The 23,172-nt window shown below is 45.2% G+C and overlaps 1 protein-coding gene across 1 annotated transcript in view; it reads right to left on the bottom strand.

Annotated features, from left to right (window-relative positions):
• LOC119178625 (uncharacterized) overlaps positions 1 to 23,172 on the bottom strand; it is a 97,285-nt gene that overhangs the window by 63,196 nt on the left and 10,917 nt on the right. Inside the window, exons 3-7 of the mRNA XM_075887472.1 lie at positions 17,041 to 17,140; positions 14,749 to 14,823; positions 9,058 to 9,266; positions 7,041 to 7,226; positions 2,711 to 3,114 (exon numbers count right to left, since the gene is read on the bottom strand). Of these exons, the coding sequence (XP_075743587.1) occupies positions 2,711 to 3,114; positions 7,041 to 7,226; positions 9,058 to 9,266; positions 14,749 to 14,823; positions 17,041 to 17,140 (974 nt within the window). The remainder of the gene's footprint in view (positions 1 to 2,710; positions 3,115 to 7,040; positions 7,227 to 9,057; positions 9,267 to 14,748; positions 14,824 to 17,040; positions 17,141 to 23,172) is intronic.

The raw sequence follows: 23,172 nt of genomic DNA on the forward strand, positions 1-23,172 counted from the left end.
TTTAATGTATGCGAGGCATGATTCCGTTGGGGATTCGGCACGGCAGGCCAATTCCTTTTTGGCGGCGATCTTACGACTGGCGGTTTCGCCAAACACCTCTCGCATCTTTTCTTTGCATTGGTCCCAGCTAGTGAGTTCTTCTTCATTGTTTTCGTACCGCACCTTCGCCGTGCCTCTCAAGTAAAACAGCACATTAGCCAACTGAAGTGTGGGATCCCATCTGTTCGGCACACTCACTCGTTCGAACATGGCCAACCAATCGTCAACGTCGACGCCATCAGTCCCGCAGAATGTACCAGAATCCTTAAGTGGCGTGAAAACGTATGGTTGCGACGCCGTGTTCTTCGGAGACACTGACGTTGACGCGGAGGGCTCAGCATTGGCCATGGCTGGAAAACCGATGCGGCGTCCGCTGCGAAGCTCCATTGCCTGATGGTTACCCAGCACCTCCACCAATATGTTACGGGGTCAGTGACTTCTGTATAAACGCAATTACAGAGGAACAACCTCAGGCGAGAATCACAATGGCTGATTGGCACACTCGCACGCCTGTCAGCTGATTCTGTCCTTCCTCTTCCTTTACTTCATTTCCGTAATGATATGAATGCTCGCTTCATGTGTTCTGCCTTCCGTTGCTGCCTAGTTGGTGCGCAAATGTCAAGAAAGTGTGCTCTTGTTAGCGTACCAATTATTACATAAGATAGTCCTTCCCTTGGAGATTGCCATTACATTTCACCCTCCCTACATAAAAGGGCACTGATCTCACGAGCGAGAAATTCACGTTTCAGAATCAGGGAAAGAATGACATTTTTTGATGACACCACGCAGCATGGCTTTGCAATATTCGTCATGAAGAAAGCAGCCAGTGTGTTTGAAAGCTGTATAAAAAGTACTTTATTGCTAAAGAGAGGTGTGCTGCCAGAACCTCAGAAACCCAAGCGATGCACACAAACTTACTACTTCTGAACAGATTCAGGAAAGGTTTCTCACAAGCATCATCGATGTTTTCTTTTTTATTACTGAAAGAACGAAGCCTCAGTGAGGTCCCTCTGCAGAGATATGATGCATCAAAGAAAGGTAGTCATGAAGTACAGTCGGACTCCGCAACAACGAATGCCGCTTCAACGAAATTTCCACTACAATGAAAAATTCACGATTCCCATCAGTGGTCCATAGGAGTCAATGCATAAATGTTGTCGCAACAACGAACACTTTTTTTTTCAATCGTCCCGCTTCAACGAAATTTTACGATGCGATTCCATGCTCAGATACTTATTGCTATGCAGGAAACCGAATCTCTAACATTTCGATGCATTTCCAGAGCCTGACAAATGCGCCAAAAAAGTCTACAACACACGTTGGCACCGCCAGAAACTGTCGCTATACCGCCGCTGTTCAGCCAGCATGGGTGTCACCATTGCTCGATAGTGATGGCAACGAGACTGCCCGACTGCCCTGCTTTTGCCACTGGCTTGCTTTTGAGCCGCAGACGATCTTAAGCTGAAGCTCAGTCGCTCAGTTCATGTCTTCCTTCATGCAGCTGCTGGGTGCAACCGTGGAACGATGTCTTTTCCGATTCCGGTGCTTATCATTACGTTCTCGCTTGGCCAGTGTGGTACTAACTAATCAGAGCTGCTGTTCGTCCGCATTATCAACAAAATCAGCTAGCCACGAGTGATGGATGATAAGAATGGTATAGAATAATGCAAAAGTCGTCGTTCCACGATACCCTGCCTCCATCTCGGCGTTGCCGGATACTTTTGATGGCAGACAGCTGCTGGTGTTAACGTGTTAATGCAACTGTTTGGTTTGTTCACGAAAGCGGTTTCAGGCGTTCTTTCAGCGTGCTTTTCACCATGGTCTTGCTATACATGGGTGAGAATCACGTCGCGACGCTGGTGGGAAAGAATAAGAAGCAGCGGACATTTTTTGAATTTTGAGAATAAACGTTCCTTTGTTTTCCTAGCTCAGATCACAATATTTTTTTTATTTCACTAGAACGAAATTTTCGCTTCAACGAAATTTTTTCCGCGCCCCATCAGTTTCGTCGTAGCCGGGTCCGCCTGTAGCCAAGTGTTTGAACAAATGATTCTTCTGCTGAAGTCGACGTTTTGTTCCGACAGAAACAACTCCCCTTTTTGAAACAGCAGATACAGCCACCTGAGGCTCATGTTATTTGACCATTGTTGGATCCTTTGACGTAATCTTTTCAAGAGTCTTACATCGCAGGGTTCCAGTGTATTTCTATATAAACTATTCCAATACAGCATTTCGATCTTTAGCGATGGTTCTACAGACACAAAAACCTTCCTCACAGTTGCGTACCCTTTTGAAGACCTTTCTTCGCCATTGCGTAAGTTCCATGAGCAGGTTTCCTGTGCTGTTAAGTTTTGTTTTAAATGAAATGAAGTTTCGTGCTATGACAATACCTTACGTATACACTATTTCCAGAGTAAACTGTGAGATGGCTCAATTAAAAACAGCTCGATTTCTTTTGATGCACCATCGGTACAAAGCAAAATTCATTCTCCAAACTAGCTTTCAGACAACACACAACGGAGTAGGCTTTTTCAACTCTTTCCTGTGATACTGCAGACCCAAACTTGCCCAAAGCATGTAACAAATGGTAGAACAATTGATAATGACCAGCAAAGCTATGTGATAACAAACGGTACATCAGCTCGCAAGTAAAGGAACACTTATGGCTAACCTTCTGAGAGCATGTTGGCACATTCGTCGTTCTTTGCGGCACCACAGGGACCCTGAGCTGCGTTGTAGATGCTGCAGGAAGGCTAACAACCTTTGTCGTCACACTGGGCGAGACGGAGGTGCTGGGAAGTGATGTAGGAACCACCACCTTCGTTACGACAGGGCTGTTGGTGGTAACCCGTGCAAGTGGGGCGGCAGTGGGAGTGGGCGCAGGAGCAGCCGAGGCAGGGATAGGCACAGCTGCAGCCGCCGTGTTGGTTGTGAGGGCGACCGTGGTAGGAGGGGATGTAGGCATGATCGCTGAAGCCGCTGCATTGCTGGTTGATGGCAAGGAGTCCAAACTCAGGGAGCGCTTCCTCTTGCGCAAGGTGTTGTCTTCATCTGCTGAAGAAACATCAGGAACAACTGCGAAAAAAAAAAGAAAGTGAAAGTGCAGTTGAAACACTATTATATCAACATAATCCAGTCAAGACCAAGACAAATGCTTAGAGAAAGCTTATTAGTATAGCAGAAGCTTGGACCTTCACAAAGCTCCTGACCAAAGTGCAACAAACTTCATACCATTCAACATTTGATCAGTTACTTTGCTATAGTGATTTTGTTGCTAGGCACATTTAAATTAGACAATGCCATAGATGACAAGGTAAGATACATTGCAAGTTCATTCCGAGAAAATTACAATATTTCTAATTACCCGATGACTGGCCTATCCCCCAAAGTGGGTGTGAGCCAACTGTTCAAGCGTTTTACTTCCACAACGGCAAGTTATAATAATACACATCACATAAAGCCAGCAACAACGTACGCCTTCCCAAAGGGCGTGTTCGGAAAAAAAAAGTCGATAATGTGCTTTTGGAATGAAAAAATAAAGAAAGAGCCCCGCCGCGGTGGTCTGGTGGCTAAGGTACTCGGCTGCGGACCCGCAGGTCGCGGGATCAAATCCCGGCTGCGGCGGCTGCATTCCCGATGGAGGCGGAAATGTTGTAGGCCCGTGTGCTCAGATTTGGGTGCACGTTAAAGAACCCCAGGTGGTCGAAATTACCAAAGCCCTCCACTACGGCGTCTCTCATAATCATATGGTGGTTTTGGGACGTTAAACCCCACATATCAATCAAAATAAAGAAAGAGTGCAAAAAAAGAGTCAACAATAAGTAAGCACCCCTTACGCTTTTAAACGTGAAGCATTTCTTAGCAAACTTCGGCGACATTGTGCGTATCTATCTATCTAGCCGCCTACGACTTTTAACTCTCCTGGCCGTTTCGATAATGGTATCCATACCAAACTTGGTATGGCATAACATGACTGTATGAACATATTTGACTAGTCATAACATGAAAATCATGACATTTGTGTCATGAATGTCATGTCACAAGCGACAGACCCTAACATGAAAATCATGACATGCGTGCCATATAACAACATGACTACATGCCATGCTCATGATGCGCTCGCGGCCGTTTCGCTAGCTTCACATGCACCAAAATCGGTGTTACGCGACGCGAACGGATCACATAGCCAAATGACACATACTAGCATGATAGCCATGACATGCGTGTCATGTCACAACCTGACTACATGCCACACTGATGATGCACTCGCGGCCGTTTCGCTAGCTTCACAAATGCCGAATTTGGTATTACTTGACGCCAATAGATGACGAAGGTATGTGACTGGTGCAAACATGATAATCATGACATGCGTGTCATGTGAGAACATGACTACATGCCACGCGACTACTGCGTCACGTTAATACATTTCGACGTGACACTGTGAGCGTGCTCGCCAGCGTTATTTCGTTGCATCACGCCGGTGTTGCCACGCCAGGCAACGTTCCTGCAATATACTCGCAGGCGCGCCCCCCGCTGCGTTGCTTTGACGCATGCGCGTTTCAGCGCATCCGGCGTCCCTCCGTCACAAAAAGAGGGAGACGCAGTGTTGTCTGGGTAACGCATCGGCGCGAAATGCAGCATGTCATATTTCGCGCCGGTTGCCATTGGGCCGCGCCGACAGACGCTGGTCGTGCCGGTCGTGCCTAGCGTCAGACTAAAGAGTTCTCGCGTTTTGCTAACGTAGTGTCGCTGTGCCCCGTGTGCGCGCGCATTCACGCTACATTGGAATATATTGGGCCCTTCATGATGCACTCGCGGCCATTTTGCTAGCTCTACGTATACCAACTTTTGTGTTACGTGACGTCAATGAATGACAAAAGTATATAACTGGTGCAAACATGATAATCCTGACACGCGTGTCATGTAAGAACATGACAACATACCAGGCTCATAGTGTGCTGGCGGCCGTTTCGCTAGCTCCACACATACTAAATCTGGTATCACGGGACGTGAATATATCACGAAGGTAATGGTGCATTCAGACGACGGACCGAATCCGGATGTGGCGGGACAGACGGCGCATCACGTGACCTCACATCAGCGATTCCCCTCGTCCGCGACTCGTCCGCGCGGCTTGCGGACAGATGACCCCAACCTGTTCCTCACATCGGGATTCTGGCGGGAGAAAGCCGATACTTCAGCGGATTAGCTCGGGGTTTCTGGCAACCAGTACACTGTTCGTCTGCTCGCGGCATGTCCTCCATGGCTCGCGGACAGCTGCATGACTGGTCGGCATCATCTACGCTTGCGCAGGGTTTACTTAGTTTCCGAAGGCTTTGTTCTCAGGAGATTAAATACGCAGAAATCGCATTTGGTGGTTCGGGAAATGTCGCCGCCCTCGTTTGACACGCGAGATTCTTAGCCGTCATGGTGGTGAAATATTCTAATTTTTGCAACCGGCGACGTGCCGCTTCTAAAAAAGGATTAGAGATGCGTTCAGAAGTTCTACAAGTGGGGAACAGTGTAGTTGAAAGAACATTCTGCCAGCAACTCTCTTTCCTCCTGAAAGAATAAAACTCCTTGTTCATTTGTCACAACCCGACAGACATCGCAGTCAAGCGTCGCTTCTTGCGGGCATCCATCTTGAATACTCTAAAACCGGTCTGCTGCCAGCAGGCGCAGGTGAGCGCCGAATCTGCTGTCGAGGGTAATCCGGCTGTTTTCTCCTAGAACACCGTCTGTCGTGTGGATGCACCTGCCGACGGATCATCCACGAATTAGCTGTCCGCGCCCACGACAAATCCGGATTCAGTCCGTCGTCTGAATGCACCATAAACGACACATCCAAACATGATAGTCATGACACTGAAGTCATGCACGGCATCATTTACCTCTACCTCGTAACGTTCTACTGACTTTAAAGTGATATATGAACCTTTCTCATTCGTGCTTCGCATATCATCGATTCCCACTGCACGTGGGATCTGCTAATTTTTTTTGTGTTGACTGTATATTAGCCGCGCACCCTATAGTTCCTTGGCTTCATTATCTATTGACTTAAAGAGACACTAAAGTCAAATAACAATTTACGTCAGAGTGAAAGCTCAATGTATGATATCTAAAATGACAATATTATCAGCAGCAGTGCCCTACTTACTGAGAAATTAAGGTAAATGCACAAGAATACATGCGCCGCACTAGGACATTCTCAAAATGATCCCTATGATGTCAGACGAACCACCTACAATTAATCACTAGTAATCGATCCAGCTGCACAAAATAAAGAACCTCCCATGCATCAAGAGACAATAAAAAGCCGCTTGTTCTTTTCTGCTAGATTCATAGAATAAAGAACCGCTGGACGTCACTATGGGGAATGACGCGAGTGGTTTAAAAATTCAATTTTCGCATGGTTAAACTGGGCAGGCTGTGCCATCTAGCGGGGCCCAGTTGAACCAAAACACGTCTGCCATCTTGAACCTAATGGCAGGAAATTGATCAATGCCCGTTGTTGCTGCTGTGGCTCCGCTGCTTTCGTTCTGCTGCTACTAGTGTCGTTGGCCGGGCAGTAAACCGGGCAACGTTGTGTAAGGCAACAGTGACATCGGAGGGTCCGCTTCTTCAGGTGGGTAATTCGAAGTGCGCTAACTCGATGCGGGCCACTAAAACGTCATTTTATTACAAAATAAGTCCTTCCTTGGCACAAAAGTAACACTACTGGACCGCTACTTCCACAATCATTATCTTTTTAATAGTTTCCTTTAGTGTCCCTTTCACCAGTTGTGCCTAAAAAAAAAGGTTCCCCTTCTTTTATTAACCCCATCACACAAAGTGCGTGGATAAAGCCTAGTGAGACAGTGTATTTCAAAAATAATAAGTGCTAGACTAGTGCACTTGCACGCACAACATCACGAGTGGATTCAGCAGCTGCTAATATCGAAAAAAGCCAAATGTTAATGCCAAGGGCACCAAAGAGAGCACCAAAAGTGCAGTACACTCACTCGGCAGAGGTTCTGCCTTTGCAACAGCTGGGCTTGGCACCTTAGGCATCGAGCCACTGGCGGTCGGTGGCGTCCACGCCGCACTTGGACGCACAACTGCAGCTGCCTGTAATGGCCGGGGCGACGTCGTCGGACCATTGAGCCCCGAACATGATGGCGTGGCAGCGCTGGGGCCGTTCCCAGTAACTGTGACACAAAACAATAATGTTTCGAGAAATGCCTTACTTGCACTAATTCGCACTTCGACAATCCGGAATCTCTTGTAAAAATTTTTTAGCACCAGCTTTGCCGAGGGTTTTAGGGTGCTCAGTGCTGCTCATGCTGGCTCAGAATAATCTCTATCCTCTGATATTGCAGTGTTATGTACTGTGGTGCCGACGTCAATATGAAATCCAGGCAATTTATCAATATTTTACTAACTGAAAAAAATTTCATTGGAATTTCAGTACTTACAAGGTTGAGATTTGGATCAATTAATATTGAAAAGGACAAGAGGTAAAGAAAGCCAGTTCCAGAATGCTGTATTGAAAGTGCTGTCACAGCCCATGGGGCAGCTAAAATATTTCAAAGAGGTAACAATATGTACTACATACAATGAAGCACTCATAGAAGAATACAGCATACAATCTGTCACATATTCACTACGAAACTTGGAAAGAGATTTCACCTCAACTTGCAGCCCAATCTGCATCCCTACATGCAATACAGTCGAACCCCGCTACAACGAAACTGACAGGGCGCGGAAAAAATTTCCTTGAAGCGAAAATTTTGTTGTAGCGAAATCGAAAAAATATAGCTGATATGAGCTAGCAAGACAAAGGAACGTTTATTCTCAAAATTCAGACAATGTCCGCTGCTTCCTATTCGTTCCCAGCAGTGTCACGACGTGATTCTCACCCATGCATAGCGAGGCAACGCTGAAACAACTCCTAAAGCCGCCTTCGTGAACGAACCAAACCGTTGCATTAACACGTTAACACCAGCTGTTCACCGTCAATGGTATCTGACAACGCCGAGATGAAGGCATGATATCGTGGAACGGCGACTTTTGCATTATTCTATGCCATTCTCATCATCTATCACTCGTGGCTAGCTGATTTTGGTGATAATGCGGACGAACAGCTGCTCTGATTAGTTACCACACTGGCCAAGCGCGAACATAATGATAAGCATCGGAATCAGAAAAGGCATCGTTCCGCGGTTGCCCCCAGCAGCTGCGTGAAGGAAAACATGAACTGAGCGACTGAGCTTCAGTTTCGGATAGTCTGCGGCTCAAAAGCAAGCCAGTGGCAAAAGCAGGACAGTCGGGCAGTCTCATTGCCATCACTATTGAGCAATGGCGGCACCCATTGCTTGCTGAACAGCGGCTGTTTCTGGTGGTGCCAACGTGTGTTTTAGACTACGTTGAGGCATTTTCAGGCTCTGTAAATGCATTGAAATGTTAAAGATTGGGTTTACTGCATAGAAATAAGTATCTGAGTTAGGAATTGCATCGTAAAATTTCGTTGAAGCGGGACGATCGATGAAAAAGTGTTCGTTGTGGCAACAATATTTATGCATTGACCCCTATGCACTACTGACAGGGAATTGTGAATTTTCCGTTGTAGAGGAAATTTCATTGAAGAGAGGTTCGTTGTAGCGGAGTTCGACTGTAAAAAGTTGTAAAGATGTACTGTATAGTAGAACAATACTAAGAAGCCAGTGGAATATTGAGGCTTGTACAAGGTCATTAGTGGCCAACAGCAAATGTCACTTAATGCTCAGAGGTATCTGTTCTGGAGTGCGTGAATACTTTCTTGTAATTTTTCTTTTTCTGGGTTCAATATATGAACGTTATTCTGTGTACTCTCTTCTTTGTAGTGGGTACCTGTAGCTTAAGGGCATGCCAAGGCTCAGTGCACAATCACTAGCCCACACCAGAACATGTTCAAGAACACATGTAGCAAATATGCTATATAACCACCACCAAACAGCTGCCCACATTTTCAGGCCCCTTTGGCCTATGGCCGCCACTCACATTGAAGCAGCTCCTTTTCAAGGGCGGCTGCGACGCTGGAACTGGTGGGAGAGGCAGCGGCGCTCTTGGCCGCTTGAGCACTCGCCAAACTGTTCGCGACGCTATTGGCCAGTGCACTGAAGGCCGTCTGCGGCACTAGCCGGGGCATCAGTGGCACCAAGCGTCTTCCTTCCATGGCCCAGTTGGATGACGTGTTGGGGCCCACAATGCTGGAAGAAACAAGAGAGCATTTAGTATTCATTCGTCTTCCCTCAGAAAACCAGTCTCGTAAATAGCTTCTTTTTTTAATCAAGGTATCAGAAAGCACTCACATGGGCTGTGCCATACTTTACCAAGTAACGAATGCTACAAAGATTTTTAGAATTCGTCGAGTACAAGCGAAGTTATAGGGATCTGTCGTAACCTTTCAGCACTTTCTCCTGTCATCCCAGGGAGCATGCTGAAAGCTACATATTAGATGCCAAGGGGAGGAGAAGCTAAGTCTATATGCCAGCAAGCGCAATCACCTTGAGCACCATCTTTTCTTTCTTTTAGGGGCGAAGCTCCTTATGGCATGGCTTGTGCTTCCCTTGTTGTAGTGTGTAACCAACGGGGGCACATACCCAAAAGAGCGGTCCTTAGTTTGTCCGTTGGATGGTGGCACTTTTATATGATGAATGCAAATGAAAAGATGTGAGATGGCTGTACTTGGAGTGTCCACTAGATAGACGGACCGACATACAGGTGGACGGACGGACTAACGGATGCACAGACAGACAGATAGAGGGGCGGACGTGCGGATGGAAAGACAGACAGAGGGACGGCCGCACGAACAGACACAAGGACAGATGAACACAGACAGACGAACGAACGGACAGACGGAAGAACATATGGACAGACGGATGCATAAACGGATGGGCACACCGACAGTCACACGGATGGATGGACGCATGAACGGATGGAAGCAAAAACGAATAGCCGGACGGAAGCACAGACGGATTGATGAACGCTTCGCTCTACCAATCATCATTCCTGCCGCGAATATGCTGTGATTTTTTATGTCTTTGAAGGCGTGGCTCACTCTCAGTGTGATCATGAGCACACTGGTGTAATTTTAGCCTTATAGAGCGCAATGCGGGGCCTTAAGGTATGAGGCCAAGTAACAGAATTTTTTTTTTTGAAAAGCAATAATCACTAGAGATTATTAGTCTGCAATATAAAACACATTTTTTAGGAACACGTCACCATTGTAAAGCAAGTCATATGTTTTGTTCTTTTTTCATTATAATTTCATAAAGACGTGTGCCTTTCACGAACACTCGTAACTAAAGTTGCCCTCATTAAAAAAAATTTACTTTTTTACGGGGACATGTAAAAAGCTTTGACCTGTGCAATGAACCAAAACAAATGAGATATGATGAATATTAAAAAAATTTTACATAGATAACCAAAAGGTATGCACTAGCACTAGCGGCACCTTCGTAAAACAGGCAGCCATATTAGGTAAATTTTGTGGCACAGCACTATCTTGCTTATTGAGGTTCACATCATGCCTACTAATTTGATGAGTAAGTGTGCCAAGTTTAAATAAAAAATGCTTATTAGCAAAAGAATTAGGGCTGTTTGCATATAGAAAGATACGAGGAATATAGGTACAGTGAAAATCAACCAAAAAAATATTCAAAACAGGTGCAGTGCTTACACAAGGGAATAAGGAGGGGCAAAATCCACAATATTTGTAGCCAGTTCTGTCATGGACCATACTATTACGAGCCTTTTTTCTACCAGCAACTCTTTTTTTTTTTTCTAGCTTGTTTTGCAGCATCAGTGCCATGACGGGGTGGTTTCGCGCTGCGGTGCTAATGATTTTCGAGGCACTCTTTTCCGGTGTAGGGCCCAGCCTTAATCTGAATTCCCTAAAAATATCAAATATGCTTACGTTGAAATTATTTAAATGACAAATGTAGTCAAACAAAGCAAGTTTGATACTTCACAGGCTGACAACACATGTACCACTTTATGCATATTGCAAGGGAGCAGTTTATTACATTTATCATTAAAAATGATGTGATAACAATGCTTTCAAAGCATTATGACATGTTCACATTTGATATGATTGCTAAATAATTAACAAAACACTACTTTCAAGCTAATCTTATGATACACACAAAACTGGCACTTTCACTTTTGGTTTCAGTGGTGATGAGTGGTCTAATGTTCTTGCTTGCATTTTTTGAAAGAAACTGCATAGACGGAAACTTTATGCAGCAAAATTATGGGTAATAGATTGTGCAATGAACATAACCAAAGACCAAAAAAACAACATCTAAGAAAAATTAGCTTTTTTCACTCAGCCTCAAACCATGAAGCAGTTGCGGCAGTTCACAATGCTCCATTCAGGTAATGGCCACGTCTTCGAGCTTATGATGCAGTAAAAGTTTAACTTACAGCACCATTCACAAAGAGAAGAGCGAGCGATTTCTAGCTGAATTTTACCTTGGCTCCTAAAGTCGATACCATGCACTGGGCAATAATGTCTGGCTCACAAGTGTGCAGGAGCCTTGACTACCGATCGGTAGTATTATGTGACAATTGTTGAAGTGTTGTCGGGCCCTTCAAGCATCCGATCGGTAGCTTTATGTGACCATTGTTAAAGTGTTGTCGGGCCCTTCAAGCATCAGATCTATATTCCTAAGTCTTTATTAGGCATCAGAGCTATAAAGGTCACAACTTAGTAATTGACAGCTCCATTACCCTCATACATGCTGCATGGATACAGTGGCCTAAGCATTAAAATTACACTCAAACCTCTATATAGCGAACCCGGATATAATGAAATACTGGCTATAACAAAGTAAATAAAAAATAGCTTTGCAATAGATATATTGCTAGCAATAACCCCTTATAACAAATATTTGGATATTACGAACTTATTTTCGTGTGAGATGCAACTTTGCTACAGTGAAACCTCGTTAAACCGTACCCGCGTAAACAGTACTTTCATTTGAAAAGTAGTGAAGTCAAATCCCCGACTCGGCGGCCATTGAACGTGATACATTTTGTATCCGCATAAGCCGTACCAGCTTATCGCCTATGTATCGGTTAATAAGTAGTTTTTCCAATTTTCATTGCGCAATCGCCACGGCATGTCGTTCCCCACTGGGCGTCCCGACAGAACAGCAAGCCCCAGAGATCCAAACACGCCTCGCTTGTTCGTGTTGATGATGATGGCGGCTGTATTGGTGAGCGCCATCTCTTGGATATTTCTGCAACAAGAAACACTCGGCCGGCTAGGCTTCTGGTGTTGTCCACGCGATGGTGCTTTGCACGAACACGCAAACACGGTGTGTGCTTGCTTTGCTTTCTTTGTTCCTTTGGCGCCGTGCAAAGGTGTACTCTGGTTGATCCGTGCCGCACAGCTCTCGCGTCATTTTTCACGTGTTGTGTATGTGTGCTTGTGCTGCTTCGTACTTGTGTCATGCTGAAGCTGGGACAAAAGGATCGTGTGCTGAAAATAGAGGAGAAATTGGACATAATCCGTGCTATTGAAAGTGGCACGAACAAATAGGCACTGGCACGCGAAAAAGACCTGCCGTTAACCACGGTGTGTGGAATTTGGAATTCCAGAGAGAAGTTGCTCGGCAGTGCTGCTGCAACTGCGAAAAGGTGCCGGCTACGGCGTTTTGGGATGTAAAGGAGGCGCTGGTGAAGTGGCTAAAAGCTGCACAGTCAAAAAATCTGCCTATCAGTGGACCCCTGCTTGTGGAGAAGGCCCTGGTTTTTGCCTCACAGCTCAACCATGACAACTTCGTGTGCAGCAATAGCTGGCTGGCCAGATTTAAGGCGAGGCACAGCATTACCACGAGGACTGTTTCGAGAGAAGGTGCTGCTGCTGACGTGGATGGCGCGGAGCAGTGGCAAAATGCTCAGCTGAAGAACATCTTGGAAGACTACGCACCTGATGACATCTTTAATATGGATGAATTGGCGCTATTCTTTAAGCTGCTACCAGACAAAACGCTCGCATTCAAAGGCGAGACGTTACCGGAGGCAAGCATGCAAAAGACAGAGTATCAGTGGTGTTTTGCGTAAAATTGACTGGAACCGACAAAACTCCGCTCCTCGTGATTGGAAAGTCGGCAAAGCCTAGATGTTTCAAAGGCGCCCGGTTGCCATCAGGGGTCATCTATCGCAGCAACACCAAAGCATGGATGACGGCAAAACTCCTTGAGGAGTATGTGCACCTCATCGATCGTCGTTTTGCGGCTAAGAACAGAAGAGTTGTTATTATTTTGGACAACGCTTCGGTGCACGTTGCCCTGGACAACCTGACGGCTGTGAAGTTGGCGTTTCTGCCACCAAACACAACAGCGATTGCCCAGCCCTTGGACCAAGGCATCATTCGAGCTGTAAAACAGCTCTACAAGAAGAATCTGCTGCACAGATTTCTTCTCACCATTGAATGTGGCAAATTATTTTCCCTCGACTTGATTGGCGCGATTCAGCTGCTCGAATACTCGTGGCGGCAGGTTGACGCAACGACAGTTCAAAATCGCTTCAAGCGTGCTGGCTTCACTGTGTGTGCGGGCGACGCAGATGACGCCAGTGACACCGACCAGACTTCGGACATCGTAGACGAAGCTTGCAAAACTCTGCTAGCTGAAGTGCTGGAGCGCCAAGGCGTTACGGAAGGCATTTCCTTCCCCGACTTCTCAGACGCAGACAGCGATGTGCAGACATTTCCGGACATGTCCAACGAAGCCATTGTTGCCTTGGTTGTCGAAATGTCGCCAAATGATAGTGATGAGGACGACATGGAAAGCGACAACACGGGTGATCCAGGTCCGACAGTGGCCGAAGCTGCGCATTGCGTCAGCGTCATGCGGGTATTTGCCCAGAACAGGGGGCTGGCGGGAAAGCCGGCTCACAACATAAATGAGTTTGAGGCCACTGTCGTTGCTGCTAGGCCGCCGCGTCGTCAAATGAAGATTACAGACTTTGTCAGGCGAAGTTAATAAATTACTGCACGTTTTTTGTTCTTTCATCGCACTCCTTAAAGGTTTCTTTTTGACAGGTAAGTGAGCGACCTGACGCTATTTCGGTTAAGCAGTACTATCGTTTAGTACGTACTTTTTCCAAGCTCCGGCCAACTACGGTTTATCGAGGTTTCACTGTATAACGAGGTTTGAGTATACCACATTTGAATTATGTCCATTATTAATGATATTGGTCACACCTTTTCATTTTAGTGAAAAATCAGTGGAACTACATTTTTTTAAAGGACAGCTCCTATGCGCAAAGAAAGTGCTATTTGGCCCTTCAAAAATTCACAAAAATAAATAAAAATTCATTACTGCACTGTCTTCAAGTTAATGGGTGCCCAATGTAACACAAGGTACAAACATCAGTCAATAGAAAGCATGTGTGAAATTTCATTGCATTCTCTAGCAAAACACAATTTCGCATCTCACTATAAAAAGTTTCTAAACAGAGAGAAGAACTACACCGTAATTTCTCAAATACAACCCACAAAAAAAAAAACGTAGAAATGAACTCATGAAGTGAACGTGCGAGTGACATGAACGTTTTTTTTTTTTTTTTTCGCAGAGAAAATTATGAATGCCAGTTATACACAGGGGTGGATTATATGCAGGAGTGGGTTTTATGAGAAAAAAACACAGTGATTGAGAAAATAAAAAAGAACATGCTTACCGCTCTGCAATGGTGTTCAGTCGTTCATCATTCACAGCCCTCCGTATCTCCGCACGATGCCGTTCTAAGGATATGCTGCAGATAATGAACAAAACGAAGATGCAATGATGGCTGCCCAATCATCAAACGTGCAAATACTCTATAAGCCTGCTGTACAAGACAAATCCCGAATTAGCAATAAACATTGCACACGAGGCTTTAACATCTCCTAAAAACAGCATTACGATGTCCAGAAGGTGTAACCATGGTCACACAATGTACACAGGTGTCGAGTCTAAATTATTAATTACTGCCGAGGTTGGCACGACATGACTGTAATCAAACCCCGCAACCATCAGCTCAGCCAAGCACCGTAACCAGAGGACCCCAGCGGCAGCTAGAACTTGGAATTGCCAGAAATATTAAACGATACACGTGAACATGTCAACATTAAGTGTCAGTTCACAGTATTTTCTTTCCCCAATTTCCTTGCCAGCACAGACACAACAAAAGCGAGGCGGCCAACATTTCCAGCTGCCTCCCAGTGCCATGACTCACGATACTTCAAAAACTGAAGTGCAAACTATTGTAACAAGAAAGACACGGCAGCCTACTGCTGGCTGGTGGGTTGGCTTGTGGGGTTTCATATCCCACAGCGACTTAGGCTATGAGAGACGCAGAGGGCTCTGCATAATTTCAACCACCTGGGATTTTTTAACGTGCAGTGAAATAACGCAGAACATCGCCTCCATCAAAATGCGACTGCCATGGCTGGAATTGAGTTGCTTCTTTTGAGTGAACAGCTCGGTGCCGTAAACGCTTGGCCCCTGGGGCGGCTAGCAGTGGCTAATCTTGACGAGATACTTTGTGTGCCTGCAAACTGTGCCTCAATGTCTAACAGGAACACGGCATCTCTCTGTAGTCTACACTAGCCACTACGATTACCTATTCCATGTGGTGCAGAATGTCGTATATGTGGCAAAATAGAACAGCGGAAAGTTACAGGCACAGTGACCTCCGAGATCAGAACGGCCAGTCAAGCCTGCGCAAATCGACACCAGAACAGCCCACAACCTCAAAAGCCATGTCACGCACGACCTTTTCTCTGCTATCCTTTACTTGCGGGTGTGCATTGCTGGTCTTTTCCTGCCATTTCTCTGCAGTAAGAAACAGTCTGAATGGTAATATACAGCATCGTGGTTATACAACTCGAAAATAATAACTAGCTGCACGGGTTAACAGCGTCAGATATTTTGTCGGTTTCTCGTGTCAGACAAATGATGGAATGACGAAGAAACAGAAGAGTAGACATAAAAGTTAACATGCTCTGCCCAAATCTGAATGAATAACATTGTGAACAAATGAATGCAGTGTTGTTATTATCCACATGTTATGAATATTGAAATATTTAGAGCTTCTATTGATTTTACAAAAGAAAAAGAGAAAGAATGTGCTCCTCTGACACCAGCAGGATCCTGTTAGTCGACAATAACTTTCAAGCACGTTAAAATTTTGGCAAGGAAATGCTCCTGATGGAATGGTCCAATAACAGAAGCTTAAAGGAAATCTTTTTGCTCAGAGTTATTCAAGACCCCTTCAACTTACGTGACAATTAACTTCAAATGTAGTATAATCATATGTAATGGCAATTACATAACTAGAGCTCTAATCTGCAACTACCATGTCAAATACTGTAGAGACTCACGCGAAAGCTACAAGCTCGATTTCGAAAAACAAAACTGAAAAAAAAAATCCACCAACAAAAGTACATATTTCAATTGTTGGAAGCTTTAAACCACCAGGAATCTAATACGGCGTGGGTGGAATAGGAGATGACTTCATTTAACCAATGATTGCAATGGTGAACTGAGCGGTAGGAAGCAGGGGCAGCCATTTATACAATTGAAAAACGTGCATGAGTGAATAAATTTATTACAAAAACTATAGCATTCACTTTCGCGGTGGTCCATGAAAAAATATGGTGGATTACTGCGCAATCTATAGCACTTGTATGATTGCAATGGTGAACTGAGCGGTAGGAAGCAGGGGCAGCCATTTATACAATTGAAAAACGTGCATGAGTGAATAAATTTATTACAAAAACTATAGCATTCACTTTCGCGGTGGTCCATGAAAAAATATGGTGGATTACTGCGCAATCTATAGCACTTGTAGCCCAGCCTTGTATCAAGGCCACACATCGTCAGGACACCAACAACCACGAGGAAAAAAAAAAGTGTGGCCCTGCCATGAGTTTGCATGGCAACAACTCCAATTTGACCGCTCCTGCTCCATTCTTAGATGCCATCTTACCAGAGAATATTGCTCAGTTCTTGCAGTGTCTTTTTCTTGTCTTTGGTCAGCTCCCCTTGAGCACGAAAAGCTGACACCACAGCAGCATACGCCTCCAATTCTGGTACGGGACAAACGACAAATGCACACATGAGCACGAAGTTTCGGCACAGAAATACCTAACTAGGCTTAACACCTTCACCCTCATGGGAGAGAGGGGTAACCAAGGAAAGTGGATGGGCTGGGTAGGCTGCTGCCGAGTATACACACTCATACGTAATAGAAAAAGAACAAAGTTGCAACAACCTTTAGGCAGCTTCGAAATTCCAGTAGTGTTTGAACAGTTATATTATGCACAAAGTGAAAAGCTATATTATAGAAGCATCATGTGCAGGTTTATGCACTATATGAAAGCTAATCAAGGAATTTAAGATCTGAAAGAATGCAATTTTTGCCCTTGTACTAACAATGTGAACTTGAAGCAGGATGTTACGTTACTGCCATAAAAATTTTCTTCTAGTTAACTTTTCTTTTTATGGCAGTAACCTAACATCCTGCTTCAAGTGCATATTGTTAGTACAAGGACACAAATTGCATTCTTTCAGATCTTCTTCTAGTTAACTAGGAGAGTCTGAAGGGACAGGGGTTAATCCCCTCTTTCCCCACCTCACCTGGTAAAACTGCCGGACTTTAAATAAAGTCTATTCATTTATTCGTTCATTCTTGTTAACTTCACCTCTACAGCGAGAATACTCATGGCACAGGAAAACAGATGTTCAGCCAAAAGGTTGAAGTGGTCAAAGTGGCAAGAAATCAGTTCTACTAGCCAAAAAATAAAAAAAGCGACGCTCCCAGCATCAGTTCTCGTTCAACGCAGACGCCATCCCTTGTCTCGAGGAAGTTAGCCACCGCGGCCTATCCATCGGAACTCGGTGCCTTGACATACGAGCACATTAAATGATTACCGCAATAAGAAACCGCAGTTAAAGGAGAGGAGAAGTAAAGGGCAGCTCCTTTGCGCAAAGAAAGTGTTATTTGGCCCTTGAACTTCATAGAAATAAAAAGAAATCATTATTACACTGTCTTCAAATTAAGTGTAAATTAAGAGAAAAGCACCTTTTAAGTGCCTACTATAGGGTATTATTCTGTACCTTAAAAACATGCATGCCAGAATTGCTGCTTATGTAAGTGTTTAAGTTGCATCTGCAAATTATCGCCATTAGTCACCTTCAACTGAATTTCAAACATCTACAATGCTATGCAGTTTGAATGTTCAGAACTTGTAGCTATATCCGGTTTTTTTACTTGAAAAAAAAAAACTGTCAAGTAAATATTGAACTCACATGTAGAAATTATGCTTTAACCAAAAGAGTTGAGCTCGTATCAAAATTATTGGGCCATACCCATGCCCACACATGTATACATAGACAAAATTAAAAAGTGATGAGCATCATAAATGTAGTGAATACTGTGCACGAAAACTAAACACTATTCACATATAATGACTAAACAAACAAAAATTGTTTGTAAGTGACCTCTGATTTGCCGGAAGCCCTGAAGAAGCCCTGCACATGCAAACAATAAGACTTCACAGAATAGCACAACTTTTCAAGTGAAGCTAAGAGTCAGCAAACGTGCTTCTAAATACTTGAAACCGTCAGCATATACACATGAAACAGTCATGTGGGAGGAAAAACAATTAAGAAAAGGGCCTCCAGTCTTGCCAAACGTTACACAATCGAACAAAAAGGACTAAACAAGAATGAATGCATTATTTTTAGCTTGCTCATGCTGTCGCCACTGCATTACCGAGCGAGGGTATAACTCCGACCCTGTTGCAAGTGGCACCTGTGAACTTCTTCTATCTACAGACTTGGAAGGGGTTGCGAGCCTTTGCGAGTGCTTGTGTGCCTTTAAAACCAAGCCGACGGAGCAAAGCTGGCACCACCAGTACATCTACCTCAAACAGCAAGACAAGAAATAACTGAACCAGTTGCATGGGAAGTTTGCGAAGCACTTTCTGACACCAACTTGATAAAACCAGATTTTATTATTCGATTTCTGATTTCAAAAATAGTGCTTTTTACACCCAACCTAATGTAGTATAAGCCTTGCAGCCATAAAATTGCCCCATTGACCAAACTAATGCTGTTTGTCAAGGAGTTACACGTTAATTAAAACTTGGTAAGATTAGTAGAAAGATGGACTCAGGGATGTCACTGACCAATTAACTAAGTTCACCACTCTCTTGAAAGAGTCCAAAATCAGTGCGATGGCTTGACGTGTTTGGCAAGTACATATGCAGATGAAAATTAGACCTTTTACTTGCCGTCCAACAAAAATGTTGTTCCCATAACTTTTATGTGGTTCCTGTTTCTTCAAGCTAATGAAAGTCTCAAGTTACAGAGTAGCTGTCAGTGCTTACACACCACATGATAATTGTTGCATCACTGTGCGTGAAAAAAAAAAAAAGAAAACTGCTGCTGCCCTTGAATAATCAAAAACGTCCAACAAAACGTCCAACAAAAATGTTGTTCCCATAACTTTTATGTGATTCCTGTTTCTTCAAGCTAATGAAAGTCTCAAGTTACAGAATAGCTGTCAGTGCTTACACACCACATGATAATTGTTGCATCACTGTGCGTGAAAAAAAAAAAGGAAACTGCTGCTGCCCTTGAACAATCGTTTCTGCAGCAGAATGCCACAAATGAGACCACATCATATTATTTACAATAAAGTAAGAGGTGCGAGTAGGCACTTTTTCTGTGTATTCTACAGTGCCCAGCCTTTACTATGATCATGCTGTAGCTAAAAGGATTCGACAGTGCTGGGAGGACTAAGAAGGAATAAATTAGCACGAACTAGATTGTTAGACTGCAATTCTAAGACTGTAAATAGATAACTGTGACATAGGGTGCAAACATAGGTATGCCAGCAAGAAGACAAGCACTCGCAGACAATGGCCATTTCAATTCTACAAACTTTAAAGCGAAAAGCTTGATCAACAGCTATCCTAGCCAAGCTTATTGTAACAGTAGCCACCATCTTGCCCGTGCAGCTGAACTTCGCAGCGCAGCTTGGATTCTGTTTTAAGTGTGAACAGCCTATTTCCGAACACAAGATAAAGTAAATATAACTTGCTGCTTTTTGGTGATGTGTCAAATCCCTCTTTGCCAGATGGCTTGAACAAGTTGGTTCTCATTACAGTTCTTTGAAATTGCTAAGGTAAGCTCAGAGATACATTAACAAATCTAAATAAACCTGAGCCACATTGCGTTCGATGACTGTGCTCACAGTCACCACAGTTGAGCATAAGCGGCACAGTGTGCTTGAAATCACAATCATGCCTCTCGAGTTTCTGTGCTGCAATCACACTCCTGCTACAATCCAGTAGCTCGCAATCACACTTTACCATTATCTAGACCGATTTTATACGTATGTACAAACTTGCTTTCACAAACAAAAAGATTTTGAAAAAAACTTTTTTAGCTTACGCATTGGTTCAGTTAGTATCATTTTCAGCTAAGATAACGAGCACGGTGATGTAAGCATAGTGTTGACTATTGCTCTGCTATGTTTGATGTGCTGTATAGTCGTTGACTTTAATAACTGCATAAATCTGCAAAAAGCTGTTCATGCTTTGCTTGGTCTGTTGGTATGTGTACCACAGAAACAGTGTTTCCTTTTTTTTAATCAGAATTGCAGCTTCTAACTTGAAGCCTTGCAAGATGGCTACAAAGCAACGAGAGTATCCCAAACAAATGTAGAATAAGTACATCATTGCTGAATCGTAGAATCAGCGTCCTATTCTTCAGCTATAAAAACCGATCTTCACCTAAAGACTATAATGTGTAGTGGAGCATACGCACTAACGTGTATGCGCCTTCCAAAGAGAAGGAAAAACCCCGTGCTCTGATTGCACGAGAACCTGGGCCGCCTTTGCCAGACTTGTCGTACGGCCATTTTTCGTTGCGACATCGTTGCGACTTCTCCAATTCAATAAATGTCATCACATTTGGTGGAGGCTGCTGAGATCCCCAAGCAGACCTGGAGCTCCGCTCTCGCAAGTTATCCACGAGACCACTGCAAAACATGACTGACGCAGTCGCCAACCAGCCCATCCCTGCCCAGCCAGCACCACCGGCTGTCCCTTCTACCTGCCCCGGCGCTACTCGCCAACGGGACCCACCAATCTTCAGCGGCAGTGGTGAGCAAGACGTCGAACACTGGCTCTCCTTGTACGAACGCGTAAGCGCCAGCAACAAGTGGGACAACGACTCTAAGCTCACCTACGTTATCTTTTACTTGGCAGACGTAGCTAAACTTTGGTTTACGAACCGCGAAACCACCATCGCCAACTGGTCCTCCTTTAAGACACTCGTGACTGAAGCGTGACTGACCAGCGCCTGCACCACCGAGCCCAGCAGCCTGGCGAGACGTTTACAAGTTACATAGAGGACGTGCTCGACCTCTGCAGGCGTGTGAATCCATCTATGCCAGAAGAAGAAAAAATTCGACAGATTCTCAAGGGCATCGAGGATGGCGCATTCCAGACGTTGCTAGCGAAAAGCCCGAACACGGTGGCAACCCTCGTAAGCCTCTGCCAGAGCTTTGATGAATTGCGCCGTCAGCGTTCCATCGCCCGACAGAGTGTCCCACCGCCGTATTCGATCTCGGCCGTCGCACTCACAAATGCCAACGTTTGCCAAGAAAGTCTGTCCAACCAGATCAAAGACTTCATCAGGGAGGAAGTCGCCCGACAGCTCTCCCTGCTGCCGCATAGCGACGCGCCCACCGCAAGCCTGCCTTCGACACTGCAGCAGACCATACGCACTGAAATTTGTGATGTCCTCCCCACAGTGCAGGCCCCTTACCCATGCACTTCAGTAGCACCTAATCTCTCAGCTGTGGGCTACGCACCACCTGCACCACCTTCACCTCTCAGCTAGGCAGCTGTGGTCGCGCGGCCCCCACCGCATCCAGTCGCCTTATCAGCTCCACCTCCTCCGGTCTTGCCTCCAGTTTAAAGGCCCTCACGTCGCTTTTTCCGTCGATCTAATGAGTGGCGCACCCAAGACAATCGTCCTATCTGCTTCGCCTGTGGCATCGCTGGCCACATTGCACGCTTCTGCCGCCATCGCCCCACACCTACAAACGCATACTTCGGAACTCCTACCTACACGCCGCAGCAAGCCACCGCATCTGCATATGAACAGAGGCACTCAGACTCGGATCGCCGCCCATCGACTGCTCGTTTCCCATCCCCTCGTCGCCGATCGCTATCGCCTATGCATCGTCGACCACCTCCTGAGGAGGGAAACTAATCAGTGCAGTTCCGGAGGCAAGAACTGCAACTTATGCGCAATTCCCAAGGCCTCCGTTTTCGCCGCAAAATGTTGTTGATGTCGATGTTGAGGGAGTCGCCACATTAGCGTTAATTGATACCGGGGCCGCTGTTTCTGTGATGGACGCCAAATTTTGTCGGAAACTGAAGAAAGTGACCACATCTCTCTGTGGCATGGTGCTGTCCACGGCTAGCGCGCAACGCATTTATCCCTCGGCTCTGTGTACGGCGCGCGTCGTCATCCAAGACATTTTGTACGTCGTACAGTTTTTTGTTCTGCCATCTTGCTCTCATGACCTTATCCTCGGTTGGGATTTCTTATCACGTCATGAAGCTATCATCGATTGTTCCCGTGCCGAAGTGTCCCTTGTGCCAACATATGAATTTCCACCACCCGACCGGTCTCCTCGGCTCTGCAAACTCATTGCTGATGACGACATCACCTTGCCCCCGGAAGCTTCAGTCCCTATAAGCCTTTCATGTGTGGCGCAACCTGACGCCACGGTGGTGTTTACGCCATCTCCTGTTTTTACTGAACGCAAGGGCATCGTTCTCCCATTTGCTGTTTTTACAATTGCGTCTGATTTAACCGTAATGCTGGTTACCAACCACTGCAACTACCCCATTGGCTTACTTCGTGGTGAAACGTTGGGATATGTGCAAGCTGTCGACCATATCGATGATATTATTCTTCCCGACGAAACGCCATGTCACATTGCCGCAATAACTCATGCGTCTGAGCCATCAAGTTTGTCAGCCTTCGGCAATGCTATTGACGCAGACCTTCCCCTAACGTATCGCCGCCAACT

This window comes from Rhipicephalus microplus, chromosome 1 (genome assembly GCF_043290135.1).
Source record: "Rhipicephalus microplus isolate Deutch F79 chromosome 1, USDA_Rmic, whole genome shotgun sequence".
NCBI classification, from domain to species: Eukaryota; Metazoa; Arthropoda; class Arachnida; order Ixodida; family Ixodidae; genus Rhipicephalus; species Rhipicephalus microplus.